We start from the raw sequence: 14,967 nt of genomic DNA, 5'->3' as shown, positions 1-14,967 counted from the left end.
AAAAAAAGATTTGACATTGTTGTATATTCCAAATTCAGAAGCGCTGTATTTTGAGCAAGTGGCTTAAAAAGAAAAGAGGCCGGTTTCCTTTGCATTAAGTCGCAACACCCATTTTCGTTAGCCTCTGATGCTTTTGGACGTTACCGTATGCAAATTCATAAGAGATATGATTGTAAATGTAAGTGTTATGATGATGGTAATAGAGGAAAACGATGAAGATGAGGATGCGTACCAAATCTCGTGCGCAATTGATTGCAGTGGATAATTGAGGAGGGGCAGAGATACCATGAACATCTTATTCGAATTGGAAAGAGATGGTGATAGTGATGTGGACCACATCCTTGATTGTGAGGGGCAACTGACCCACTCACCAATACAAATCTTTACTCCAATATTATAAAATAATGACACAAATATATATACGTATATATGTATATATTATTGGCGCAGTCATAATGTTATATTTTTCGAACAAACTTGTAACATTTTGATATAACATGATAATACTAAAGCAAGTTCAATGTATAATATGGTCGTATACTCCATTTTATTGGGTATAATACTTAAACAAAATGAGTGTTGCATGGATGTAAAAAGGATGTTATAATTATGAAAGAAAAAAAAATGTTATACTGGTATGCTCGTTGGTTAGGAGACATTTCCCATATACACATATAGAATTACTATCATCGGCGATCTCTGAATTTTAAGATCATTCTTGATATGTCTATGAACTTTATAAACTCTCATTTTGTTTCATGAATTTTAAATTGTTCCCACTTAACTTTTTCTGTTGGAATTTCTGTTAAAATTATATGGGAAAAAAAGTGAGTAATAAAGTCACGTGATCTTTTTGTTTGAATATTTGTTAAAAGAAAACGGATAAAAACCACGTGTCACGCTAATCTTGTTTTTTGGGGTCTAATTTTAATTGCAAACCTTACAAATGGGCTTAAATGGGTCAAATTCAACATTTAGAAAGTAAAGTGAAAGTTTTTAAAGTTTAGAGAGTAAAAAATGAAAATGATTTCAAAATTTAGGGGTTAAATTAACCCACATATATACATATATATGTATGTTTGTATATGTACACATATGGAAAAAAATTAGTGATTTTTTTAATGGATTTGTTCTCAATTGAATCCATTTAGCCTTTTGGCTCATCTTTCTTTGACTAATCGGTACTATTAGTCCCTGAATTTTATGTATAGTGACAATTTAATCCCTGATCTTTTTAATTTTGACATATTAATATTTGAACTTTCACTTTTTAAGAATTTTAGTCCCTGCCACTAAAATTAAGGAACTATTTCTGAAATTTAACAAAAATAGTCATGTGTGGCCATCATGTTATAACTTTAAATTTTGTAGAAACAGTTACACTACATGTAAACTTTAATATTTTACACTAGCTGTAATTATTTATGTAAAAAATTTCAATTATCATGCGATAAGAATGTCATTATTTATGTTAAATTTTAGAAATTGCTCGTCAATTTTAGTGTTAGAGACCAAAACTGTAAAAAAAAAATAAAGTTCAGAGACTAATATACGTAAAGAATATACCAATTATTCTTTTTATTCCTAATAAGGTTAGAACCTAACAACAGAGGCAAGAGTTGGTAGTGAGTTCTGACTTCTAAGTTGCAATATTTAAAACAAAAGGGTTGTTTTTGTGGGTTAATAAGGGAATAAAATGAGTTCTAAACGTTCCTTAGAGATTGAACTACGTCTGTCGAGCAAAGTAGAAAGGAGACCACTACATGAGTTGTATACTTGTATTCCACTCCCTTTTACGTACGTCATACATGACCAGACACTTAAAAACACATTTGAAAACAATAAAGATTCCAAGTTTTAGAAAAAAAAAACCCAAATATAGGGCAATTAAATCATTTTGAAAAAATGGTTGTGAGGTGTTTCATTTCTTGGTTGACTAGCTTCATGATCTCATTCTCATCCCCTCATATGGTAGTATAAATACTTTTGGTGGTAGTAAACAAGAAATGAGTGCAAGAAAATGGTCATAGTCCTAATCAAATGGTTAAACCTTCAATGTCCAAAACGGCATGATGAGGATGGAAGCCCCATTTGTTTTACATTTACTTCTTCTTCTGACGGCATACATTATATATGCCATTTAACTTGGTGAAATATATATAGTGGAAACTATACAGTATAAATTATTAAATAATTTTAAATCAAACATTCCCTCATAAATATCTACTTTTGTATGTATGATTGGATGTTACAACCTTTATACCTTCCTTTACAGGCCTAAACTACAAACATTATTCCTACATCTACTAATTTTTTTTTCTTTTTTAACTAAAGGTGACGTTCCCAGATAACTATGAAGATGTAATATATTATTGCATGCGTAGAATATGAATTACTCATGAAGTGGATTCTCTATATATCTCATCCATCAGGATGAGACTCACTTAAACCTAAAGACCTTATCATGCTAGAAAGAGCAGTCTTAAAATCCCTCACGGATTTTTAAATATTCATTTGATACTCAAATTTGGTATGGATACTATATAGACGTATAATATTTGATAAGATGAAAAGTAACATCATATGAATTATGTCGCTCTCTTATGGTTATTAGGGTTGCTAAGGAAGTCCGTGAATTGCATAGAGTGGTAAAACATAAAAAGTGGATATATAATACACATGCAAATTAATAGAGGGGAGGGGAAAAAAAATTGTAATTGACAATCTGTCAATTTCTTCATCACCTTCATTTATTAGTTAGATTTCTAACGAGCTATATACTATGGCCCCGTTCATTTCACTTATTCGAATTTAGAATTCGAGTTTTACTACAGTTAAAAGCTCTCAAAACCATCACATCTAACTTTTTTACTACAGTAAAAAGCTTTCACGTAAAGTCACATTTCAACTCGAATCAACGAATTAAACGGGCCCTATATCTTGGTCCCCAAGCTGTTTTTATATCTTGGTCCCCAAGCTGTTTTAGGCGGCCAGCTTGTTAATGGCCCCTATGTGAAGTTTCTCATATGAAGTTGGACAAAATTACCACCACTACCCCTCTTGTTATGATGATGATGATGATACCATCCAATGGATGTGAAAGGGAAGGGAAAATGGTGGTGATGATGATGGAGAAGAAGAAGAAGAAGCCAAAATGGGGGTTCATTTTCCAAATAAATGAGCATGGGTTTTGTACTCAATTACACGAAGAAAAGGGACAAAAAGGAGGGCCTAACAACATTGACTATTAACTCTTCATTCCCCTTCCATAATATTAGCCCTACTCATCTCGCATCATCGTAATCTCTTGGGTTGTAATTTAGTGGCCCATTTGTGAATGTTTCACCACGTGACTTTCACGTGACACCCTATGTGACTATTTGTTTCTAGATTTTTGGACTAGGGGGTGGTGGTTTTAGAAAATTACTTCAAGAAATAAGTACCCAATTAGGGATACAAATCTTTCATATAAATTGAATCCATTTTATCTAATGAATTGATTAGTAACAAAGTCAAATACAATGTCTAGTGTTATATGGAGATTTTCTGATCTGAGCTATATTATAATGGATTAACATGCATGTTTGTGTGATTTTTTCAAACTAAGCCATAAGTATTAATGATTAAGCTTAATGAGACGTAGCTAATTTTTCATTCAATAATGATTAAGCTTAATGGGGCTAAGATAATTTTTCATTCAATAAACATTTAAATTTGGACGAATAGGTTATTATGTGCACATTTTCTCTTGAAAAAAAAAAAAACTTTGTACACATTTTCTAGAGTTAGCAAGATCAGAACGCTGTAAAGCTGGTTGCGTACACTTTTGAAACACAATTTTTCATGCCAAAAGTCATAGTGAATTGTTTATTCATAGGGATAAGATCAACAGTATTATTAGTTCCCACAAATAAAAATGAAACAAATACCAACTTTTTGACCATATGGCTATCTTTTTTCTCAAGCGAATTATATAGCATAATTTCAAGTAGACGAGACAAAAGGCACAACCTACGGAAAGTCCAACCTATAATGTCTCTGGTAAATAAAACGTTTAATTTGCACATGTAAATGCCAAATCCAAAACGAAAAAAAAATACACATGCATATTAATGGAACCTCTCAATAAATAGAACTGCCAAAGATTAAAATTTTCCTTTATATAAATACAGACATAATAGTAAGAAAGAGATAGTCCTAGACTTTTGCATAAATGAAAATGGAAGTCGGTGCATTCGGTAGAAAAACATTTAGACCAAATGTGTTATGTCATGGTCACAGATCACTCGGATCTGGTCTCCACATATAAAATCCTATCGAAACTAAAGGATACCTATATCCACTTGCCAAAATTCTTTACCAGGATAAAATATGACTATGTCAGTATCGTGTTGTTACATTATCAAATTTGTATCGTTAAATTTACAATTTTTTGTATTTTGATGTGATAAGTGACGGAGCTAGAAGATATTTTTAGTAGGATCACAATATGAAATATGAAAACACAGAAGAGATAACACAAATTTTATTGTAGTTTAATTTGAATGCTTTTCAATTTGATCAGTAGGGCGCAATGCGATTTTTGTTCACTAAGTGGGGGGTAGAGTTGAATTTTTATAAATTTAGTAGGTGAACACATAATTTTCTAAATAGACTTTATACGCATTACAAAAATAATATTAATGGAGTGATGCGCGGAACTGAACTGATGGTGACTTTACCACTAAGTATTTTTTTAGTTAGGCAACATTCAAAAACATACACGACTAGGGAAAGGATTATCTAGTTCGGCATTGAGATGTTATGAATGAGCAGACCTATTTTGACAATTATTCAAAGGGGGGGGGGGGGGTAGTTGATTTGTGCACTGTAATGATTTCGTCAATTAAAGTTTTCTCAAAACTCATTACTACACATCACCACAAGTTTACAGCCATGCATGAATTGAGACCTTCCCCACCTATATGGTCCTTGAAGCCGAAGGGGTAAGTCCTAAATTTCAAAAAAGTTAAACCCAACTTGAGGGCCCCTAAAAAAATAAAAAATAAAAATAAAAAAAAACTTCTATTTTCTCCCTGTGAAATAATATGCAATGAAAAAAAAAAATCGCAATAATTTTAGGAGAGGAAGGGCAAAAATTCTTCGTCTTCTTCGTCTGCATTCTTCTTTTCTCTCTTGCTGGCCTTTGTAATCATGACTCCTTTTGCCATCATTGCTACGAAAAGCCTTTCTCTCTCTCTCTGTCTCTCTCTCTCTCTCTCTCTCTCATTCAAAGTGCAAACAAAGACCACACACACAGATACAAACCACATCTATATCTCTCTACTTTTTTTTTTCTTTCATCTCATAATACACAGATATCTCATTGCATGAGTCATATCTCTCCTATTTAAATCATAGAAACTCTCATCTCTCAGAACCCACATTCATCTTTAGCTTCCCTTTTAACGGACGTAGTTTTTCTTGCAAAACAGAGAAAACTGAACCAAAAGAAAAAAGAAAAAAAAAATGTGTATGAACTCGTCAGAAAGGTTACCTGGTAAAACTTTCTATTCTTCTTTTCGCCGTAGACGCCTTTCTAAGCGATACAACCTTAGAGTTCATGGCCTTAACAGGTATTTTTTTTTTAAAATAAAATTCAGTTCACTGTTTTTTCATTTCTATATTTAATATATCATGACTCGTTTAATGTAACAGGTTGAGAAAATTGAAAAAAGGAGCTGATTATGGGAAGATAGTGGGCACAAAAGTAGAGATGGAAATCAACAACTTAAAGCTTTACATGGAGAATCAAAGCATTATGGAAGAGAATCAGAAGCTGAGGAAGAAAGCTCTTCTTCTTCACCAAGAGAACCAAGCCTTGTTATCTCAGCTCCAACAGAAATTCTCCCAACCAAATAATGGGAAAAGTACCATTAATAATGGTCAACATAATAACACCAAAGAAGGAAATTAGGAAGACATGTTAGGGACAACTGAGATTAATTATGGGATTTATCACTTCCTTCCATCTCTACTTTTGTTGGGTTTATTTTAGTTTTTAATGTAAGAAACTTTAGGGTGGGGAAAAAAATAAGGTTTATGGATTAAGATATCTTTGTTAGTTGTAGAATAGTATAAGTTGTAACTTTTTTTTTTTTTTTTTTGGTTTTTTTTATCATAAGCTAGTTCAGTTTATGGTACTTGACTAATGCAAATTTGGGGTCTAGAGACAAATAAGTGTAAATGAATGCAGTTATTTTTTGTTTCTTTTGTTGGCTGTTTGTATCTCCTACAAATACGTGTAGTCGATTCTTCTTTAGCTTCTGACACCCTTCTTTTTCCTTATCAATAATTCAGCAGACAGTTATTTTTTGTTTGTTGCTTTCAGTAAATAAATGCAGAGCAAATAAAACATCCTCGTCTTCCTGTTAATTATATCACCAACAGTAGAAAACAAATACACAATTGTAGAAAAAGAAATGTTGTTTCTTGATAGAGCTTGTAGTTTTGGATGAAATTGACATGATGATTGTACTTCATTTCATTCCAAGATGCTTTCTCTCTCTCCCTTGCTTTTCTTAATTGCTTCCAACATTTTGCAGTTCTACCTCAGAAACCAAAGTATGTGGAAGAGATACTTATGACAGAGAATTCCATATATGCCAGGACATAGTTTTGAACCGTAGATCTAGTTAGGATCGTAATTGATCAAGAAAAGTGTGACAGTTTAAGAGGAAGTTGATAAAATCTGAAGGATTTTTTTTTTTAGGGACAACTCAAATCTCAACTATTACTAACTGATATGTAAAAATGACGACTCATACGCTATATCATCAGTTGATACACAAGAGTTGTAAATTAAGTAATAATGTCTCTAGCATTATTATTATTATTATTATTATTATTATTTTCATACCCTTCAATGGAGTTGTCCCCAAGAATACCCTTAGTGCAACCAAAGAAATCACACTCTAAAATTTTGGCCTTTTGCAAACTTGCTCGATTATAGATACTCAGTACGGTCTTCCTTCAAGCCGCTAAAACATAAAAGTTATTTGATAACTTAATTAAGATTACGAACTTTTTAATATGTATAACCACATTCCTACTTTAGGAAGGAGATATTCGGATAATACCAGTAAACATATGAAAGCACATTAAAACTGTTTAAGATACAGATAACTGACTATAGGAGAAATTTCAGTGCCAAAGGCATCGACATCTCACATCTGTAGAGTAATACCAAACACAGTATAATCTGCCTTACAATGTAACATCATGAAATTTATTTTATGAAGAAAAAGAAAAACCTAAAAATATAAATAGAAATAAAGTACATGAAAAGGAAACCTAAGGTTTGAAGACAAAACCTGGTGATCAATAGCGATCCACCAAGATGAAATCATCATCATCAAGGACCTTGACATCTTTCTCTCCTACAAAATTCTCCCTCCCGATTTTCTTAACCAAGTTGACAAATTCTACCCTTTTTGCCAGAGGAAGAGGGACATAAGGAAGCCTGAATACTGGCCTCACAACCCCAAGTTGAGCAAGGGCTGTGTTCAAGGGAATGGGGTTTGGTTCTTGGAAGAGCCAATCCATAAGAGGCAGCAGTTTCGAGTTAAGGGATGGCTTTTTCCCTCCAAACATGAGTTCATGCATTAAACCTGGAACCAAGTTGCTAGTGACAGATATGACTCCTGTGGCTCCATGACCCCACCTAGCATCATGGCATTGATCATCATTTCCGCTCCACACCACGATCCCCTTGGCCGTGTACTCTTCTACCCGATCATTTCCTACACATTCCTTGACACCCGCCAAGTTAACACTTTGAGCCACTCTGTGAATGACTCTTGGGGGGATATCTTGGCCAGTTCGTGATGGCACATTGTATATGATAGTAGGGCCCATGGAAATCACGCTATCAAAATGCGAAACCAATCCATCCAAGGAGGTTTTGCCGTAATATGGGTTGATGTGCAGAGCAGCATGCATTCCAACGGCAAAACCCTGTTCGGTAGCATGAATTGCTTCCCTTGTGGAGTTGCTTCCGGTGTTTCCAATCACCTTGATTGATCCACCGAAACAGTTGACGGTATGGCCAATGAGCATAATGTGCTCATCCCAGCTCATTAATTGGCCCTCACCAGTCGTGCCACCCACAATCACACCTTCAGCTCCGTTTAAAATCTGCACATTCACCAAGGCATCGTAGGCTTCAAGATCAAATCTTCCATCAGGTAGATACGGGGTTTTGATGGCTGTTATCAATCTAAGTGACTTTATGTCTTCTGCTGATGTCCTGCAAACAAACACCATATATGCATTGGTTCCAGTAACTTATGGCTAATGGGGCTATATGAAAAGAATTGTCATATGTACTGTTTATAACTTTACATAAAACCTAAACAAAGAAAACCATCACCTGTGTCATGCCAACTTACATAAGTGTACAAATTTGTCTAATTTCAAGTGCACGTATGAAATTTACCTGTTTTCTTTCTTAAGTGTACAAAGTTGTCTAATTTCAAGTGCACGTATGAAATTTACCTGTTTTTAACTTCAAAACTACGCATAGGAAGATGAAAGTTGGGTATTATAGCTGCTTGTGGAGATCTCCATTTTGCATTCCTCCTGTTTCATAGCAGTTGAACACATTACATAAACAAACTACACAAATATGGATATTTGTCAAAAAACAACTGATATCCTTCCACTTTACACTGGAATTGATTTGCTACCGTTTAAACATCATCAACAATAGACCAGAAAGTAAGTCAAATTCTTTCTTGCAAAAATGGAACTAGTAAATTAGTATCAAGCAAAGTTCAATTAGCATGAACGTGCAAAAGGGTGCGAGAGGAAAACAACGCTAAGAGACCACCTAGTATATATAAATACACACAGACACACACACACACCCCTGTTCAGCGTGTAGATGGAACTTTACAAACACAAACACAAACACACGTAAAAACCCGCGTTTCTCTTCTTTCAACAGTTTCACCAAATAATAACAGTCGCATGGCAACAGAAGTAACAACAGCATGTTGAGAAATATGTATAAATAAATAAATACAATAAACGCAAAATATTAAATTGTGAGAGAGGATATTTTTAGGCATCCACTATTCCCTTTAGGCAGCTTTGATAACAATATCAAATTCAAATGCTAAAAAGAGGACGAAGACATACTCTAAAGTGAAAAAACACTTTCATTACCACCCACTTTTTTAAAATTAGTAAATAACGCTTGCAACGTTACCCTTTAATCTTAATACATACACCAGAATGTACAATTTTAAGGCTCCGTTCATTTCACCAATTCAAGTTTAAAATTTTAAAATTTGAGTTTTGTTACAATAAAAAGTTCTAAAAACAGTTATATTTAACTTTTTTATTACAGTAAAAAATCCTCCCGTAAAGTCACATCTCAACTCGAATTAAAAGTTATAATCGCAAAGTGCAAACAAATAATCATCTCGACTCTGGAGTTATCTCATTCCCAGCATGAAAAAAAGGAAAGCTTACATGATTTTTTCTGATAAAAACAAAACTTTCTCCTATGTTTTCAAAAAACCTACTCATCAAAATAAAATATTATATATAAATATATATATATATATATATATATTCAAATAGACAACTGAGAATTATAATTCAATTTAAAACACAACATCAGAGAACGGCATAATTTTATAAACCTCTTGTAGCTATCACCATAGCTGTGACGCGGAAGCTGGAGAGCCGGCTCTCGGAAGCAAACGGCGCAGCTCTTCAAGGTAGCCATTCCCGGACAAGACTAAGAAATCAAACTCAGAACAGAAACTGGACAAAAAAAAATGCCAATGCTGTGATCGTAGCAGACGAAGTTTGCGCAGATCGAGGTTTGGAATTTCAGTTAATGGCGACGGTGATAACGGCAATGGCGGTAGAAATCGACGTTGAAGTAATTCGAGAAACGAAGTGGCGGCCGGAGGTGGTTAAGGTTGCGGTGGAGTTCCCGGCCATGGCGGCGTCTGGTGGAGGAAACGGGTAAAGGGTTGAGAGAGAGAAAGGTCAGTGATGGTGGCTGCTGGCTGCGAAGCGAGAGAAAAGTAAGGCCAATGAATGACTGTGAGGGTTTTGTTTGGGGAAGATTACCCACGAGGGTTTTCTGTTCTTAATTTATTAATTTTAATTTTAAACTTAATCGTTACCTTATCTTATCTTAATAAAATTATTTTGAACCGTCAATTTGTATCATACTTGGGAGTTTTACATTTTTTTTTTAATTTTAATATGATTCATTGAGATCTAACGCTTAGCCCCCAATAAAAAAGCCTTATGAGAAATCTTAAAAACTTAAATCCTTTAATAGAAAAATATTTTTTAAAGGAAATTGCATGAAATATTTTATTATACTGCGTAATTTTTTTTTGTTATTGAAATTGATATAATCCCTTTAAAAAAAATGATAAATGGTATAATACTGTGGTAGCACCAATAGAAAATTTTTCTCTTAATCATACTAAAGAATCTTTCAAAAAGTCACTTATCTATTGTGTTTTTAACTTGTGTGCTAAATGTACTTCGAATATTTTTTGAGTGATACTTTTTTTTTTTTTATCTTTTTTCAGCCAAAAAAAAAACTTTTTGGACAAGTTCTTTATATGATATTTGCTTCCCACCAAGTACATGTGTTAGATAAAATATGTTGTTCTTTTAAAAATAAATTAATATACGGAAAAATAACCTTTTTAACAGCATCGTTTTATAAATGTTCCAATTTTTTTGTTCAATTAGAAAAAGGACAAGTTATGGTAAGGGCAGTAGTTTTCTCCTATTTATAAGATACAAAATTATTAACTATTTGATTGATTTTCAATGATTCAGATTAAAAATATACACTAAGTTATAAGTATAAAATAGACTACACCTGATTAATTAACAAAAAAAAAAATCTTCAAACCCAGATGCAGCCAACTCCTTCCACCACCTAAAGGCTTAAATTTACTCTTTTGAAAAACTTAAAAGTATAATTTTGGATAGTTTAAAAACACAAAGGGTACTTTTTAGATTATGAAAAATACAAGACAAATGTATGATTTACCTAAAACAGAGTGACTATTTTTTAGATTTTCTCAAGGTAGTTGTTTTCCAGGAGAATGAGGGAAATATGCCAAAATTAATTGACTATTAAAAAAAATGGCATAAAAGTTTGTTCTTAGAAGTAAATAGCATAATTTTTGTAAATGCACATTTACAACCAATTAAAATTCCTAAAATACCCCTTATTCTTCTCCTCCTCCTCACCTTTCTCACAATTTGTACCTTTTGCCGGAACCATCGTTAGATTCAGAATCTTTGCGAATCCGTTGTCGTCGCCATCGCCATCGCTGGAGCATTCACTGAAGTTATAGTCCTTGCCGGATCTATCGCCAGAGCAGTCGTCGGAGTTAGATATATCGTCAAAGTGACGCTGGATATGTCATCAGAGCCGTCGTTGGATCCGTCGCCAGAGTCATAATATTTACCAAGAGTCTTTTGGTGAATAGGCCATTTAAAAATGTTACAGTTTACGGTACATGATTCATTTACTTCTTTGTAAATGATCCATTTAGGTGGTAAATTTTTCATTTACCAAGAACATAAAATGTTTGGATGGTAAATGAAACATTTACCATGTAAATTACGTATTTATTGTCAGTGGTCTAAAAATTAATTACTTCAAAATGCAATTACTTCGTCGTCTAACCTCCTATAGTTGTGACTCTTGTTCCTATGTACTCTTAGTGTTAGATGAACAAAGCCCATACCACAATTAACCTCGATGCTTGTCGGATCACGCTGCTCGAGACTTACTAGAGTTTTGGTTTTCTTCTCACGAAATTTGTTGCTTTTGGCATCGTCGGCGTACATCTCCGATCCCATTACACTCAGACTTTCACGGAGAGTAAAAGCCCCAACCTAATTACTCCAAACAACCACCAGAAAGAGAGGATCAACAAGTGGAAAAGAGAAATATAAAAGAGAGAGAGCAAATAACAACGATTAACGTCGCCATTGCGATGCTCACTGCCTCAACAATGAAGGCAATGAACTCGATGGCGATGACATTCTATCATGATGTCAGAGAAAGAGGAGAAGAGAGAGTTGGTTAGGAGAAGAGAAGGAGATAGAGATGGGTAGAGATGAGAGAATGAAACAAATCTAGATGAAGAAAAAAAGAGAAAATAAAGGACAATTTTGTCAAATTAAGTTCAAAACTACTATTTATTTCTATCAAACTTAAAATTGCTATTTCCAATAATTTGGCTCTACAATTTCCCTTTTCTTCCTAGCCCGTGGAGGTTTGGGTTACATTTGCTAAAATGGGCCGAAGCCAGCAGAGCAAGGCCCAATCAAATTAAGGAGAAAACCAGATCATATTAGTAATGAATCAAATTTTGCAAATACCATTTAAAAATTAACAAAATCATCTAAGATCTATGTAAAAGGGAGAGACAATTAGTCAAAGAAAGATAGCACAAATTATGTTATTCTATGCAACCTATCGTTCTTTATTGGTCTCCTTTTTCCCTAACATAGAAGTTGGCTAAGATCATGTGGGTCACTTAACTACTTCAAATTATAATCATTTATGTCCTACCAAGGTTATAGTAAATTGAGTTGCAATTGTCCTTTTTAGAGGCTAGACAAGATTTGTATTTTTTTTTTTTTTTCAAATTACTTCCTAAACTAGTGCCACTTTTAGCTCTAGGAATTAAAAAAAGTTTTCATCAAAAGCAATGAAAGTCACCCTTTCAACACAGCCCTAATCATAGTGCTAACCTCATTTATGAATTGAATTATTTATCTCATCCTCCAACTCATTAAGTAAACCTTTTTAAGGTTGTCTCATTAGAAGGATGAGAATTTTTTTCTCCAATCAACCACGCTAGGGTCCAAATTGGAGGGAGACTGGCAGTAGCGGAGGGAGGTGGGGCCCAGAAGGGGGGAGGGGGGGCGGCTATTATATTTCTTCACCTCTGTTTTTTAAAAGTTTTTCATATATGCCCTCCTTTATTAGTAAAAATAATATATCTAAAAAAAATCCAATCTCAATTGTTTTCACTTTCTTATTATTCTTTTGGTCTTTTTTGTATTAACTCTTATACTTTTAAATGTGTCTAATTGAATTATTTTTTTTCTAATTTAGTCCTACGAAAATATTTTTATTTTAAATTGGTCCCTTCTAAAATATTTTTTTATATAATAGTGAGCCTCATAAAAAAAAAGTTTGTATGATCCATTGAAATATTTGTTGTCAAGTGTGTCCATAACGAAGGATTTTTTTTAAACAACCCTCTCAATTATTATTTTTCATACACATTTTCTCAAATTTTCTCTTGTTAAAGTATTTTTTTTTTCCCTTCAATTGAGTCCCTATGTACTTGAATAAAATTTTTATTTTTTACGGTACTTCCAAGTACTATTTTCTCATATGTATTATGTATGTACCTTCTAAATTATTATTTTTTATCTAATTTATCTGTAAAATCTTTTTTATTAGAATATGTTCTACGTATCTATACATATAAAATTTAATCCAAAAACATATTCTAATTGAAACATACATTCCAATCCATTTTACTTAAATATATTCTGGTTACTAAACTAAACTTTTTAATGAGTAATAAATTCAAACAAGAAAAAACTTAAACTCTTCAAAATTTTGAATTCAAATATTAAAAAAGTTTAATAAACTGATCAATATACACATTCATAACATGCTTCCAACAACTTAATAGTATGCCAAAAAAAAAAAAAATAGTATTAAGAGTTGATTTTGTTAGCGTTTTTAATATTTTAACATTTTTAGTCTTATTAAATATGGAAAATCCCTGGAGGAATGCCCTTTTAGCAGTGGAACATATAGATTTATATCTTTTTTTAGACACGAAAATTTTTATCATCACCTCCTTCTCTATAAGTTAGATTAAGAGAATATATTGAAATTCTAAAACAATAGCACAAGATGTTCTCTAATTTTCTCTTAAAACCTATTTGGTCAGGACGATAAGAGAGGATAAAAGAACTGAATTAGGATGAGATTTTAATACATTATTTGGTGAAAAATTTTAAAAGATTGTTTATGCAGTCCATGACTGAATCCCCTTGGAGCTATCTTAGCTGAAGATTGGGATTAGATCATTAAACACATTTTCTTGTACTACCTTATCATTTGTTTTTGGATATGGTAAATCAACTTCCGATTGACAAGGTCATGGCCTTTGGATTTTTGGAAATAGGTGGTAGGCACGTGCCAATTCGTAGTTAAAAATTTAGGTGGCATAATGAAAATTCAAAACTTACAAAATTTAGAGCGACATTCTAGATTTGTAACTACATTAGTATTCTTGACATTTTAGGGAAATGTTACTAAAAACATGTTTTAGTTACATTTTGAAACTACTTTTTGTTGTCGTGGGGAGAAGAATAAGATGAGAAATGTGATGCAGTTAATCTTAAAAAAGAAAGCATGAGATTTAACAGCAATCCAAATTTTTCCCATGTCTCTCTCTGCGTTTTGTTTATTCAAAGCCCTCTACGTTTGTTGTTGGGCAGTATAATTCCGATAACAACAACAACAATAATACTACATAAATAAGATAACAGTTTGATTGGTGTTGCGTATTTAGTACATGTATTATAATTTTAAGAAAGGTCTTTGGTCTTTGGTCTTTAGTCAGGCGCTTTCTATGCAGCCATTCGATTGAAAATGGAAGTTCGGATTTTGCTAAGAGTATATGCTACGATTTGGAAAGGGAATTAGACTCATAGGATGTGAACAAAAAAAGAAGCCGAGGTGAATAGGGTGATGAGTCATCTATAAAGAAATAAAAACCCATTTAAAAGTTTGGATTTCTCTGATAATCTTTGCAAAAATAGACTAGCAATAGTCTCTGACTTTTAACCGTCAAAACTATAACAGAATTTGTCTGTTCTGTATTATTTTTT

General features: G+C 33.0%; 2 protein-coding genes across 2 annotated transcripts; one reads left to right on the top strand and one right to left on the bottom strand.

Moving 5' to 3' along the window:
- Window positions 1-4,894: 4,894 nt before the first annotated feature.
- On the top strand, window positions 4,895-6,249 carry LOC21405264 (protein LITTLE ZIPPER 3). The gene is made up of 2 exons (XM_024163295.1): window positions 4,895-5,615; window positions 5,698-6,249. Exons 1-2 carry the CDS (start codon window positions 5,509-5,511, stop codon window positions 5,954-5,956), a joined length of 366 nt encoding a protein of 121 aa, XP_024019063.1. The 5' UTR covers window positions 4,895-5,508; the 3' UTR covers window positions 5,957-6,249.
- Window positions 6,250-7,106: 857 nt separating this feature from the next.
- LOC21405263 (4-hydroxy-tetrahydrodipicolinate synthase, chloroplastic) lies at window positions 7,107-10,115 on the bottom strand. The gene is made up of 3 exons (XM_010094552.2): window positions 9,690-10,115; window positions 8,536-8,619; window positions 7,107-8,287 (listed from the first exon to the last, which is right to left on the bottom strand). The coding sequence occupies exons 1-3, from the start codon at window positions 9,773-9,775 to the stop codon at window positions 7,360-7,362; spliced, it is 1,098 nt and encodes a 365-aa protein (XP_010092854.1). The 5' UTR covers window positions 9,776-10,115; the 3' UTR covers window positions 7,107-7,359.
- Window positions 10,116-14,967: the final 4,852 nt, after the last annotated feature.

This window comes from Morus notabilis, unplaced genomic scaffold, assembly GCF_000414095.1.
Source record: "Morus notabilis unplaced genomic scaffold, ASM41409v2 Scaffold594, whole genome shotgun sequence".
Classification (NCBI taxonomy): domain Eukaryota; kingdom Viridiplantae; phylum Streptophyta; class Magnoliopsida; order Rosales; family Moraceae; genus Morus; species Morus notabilis.
Note: the sequence above shows the minus strand (reverse complement) of the source record. Positions and strands in the feature narration are given on the sequence as shown.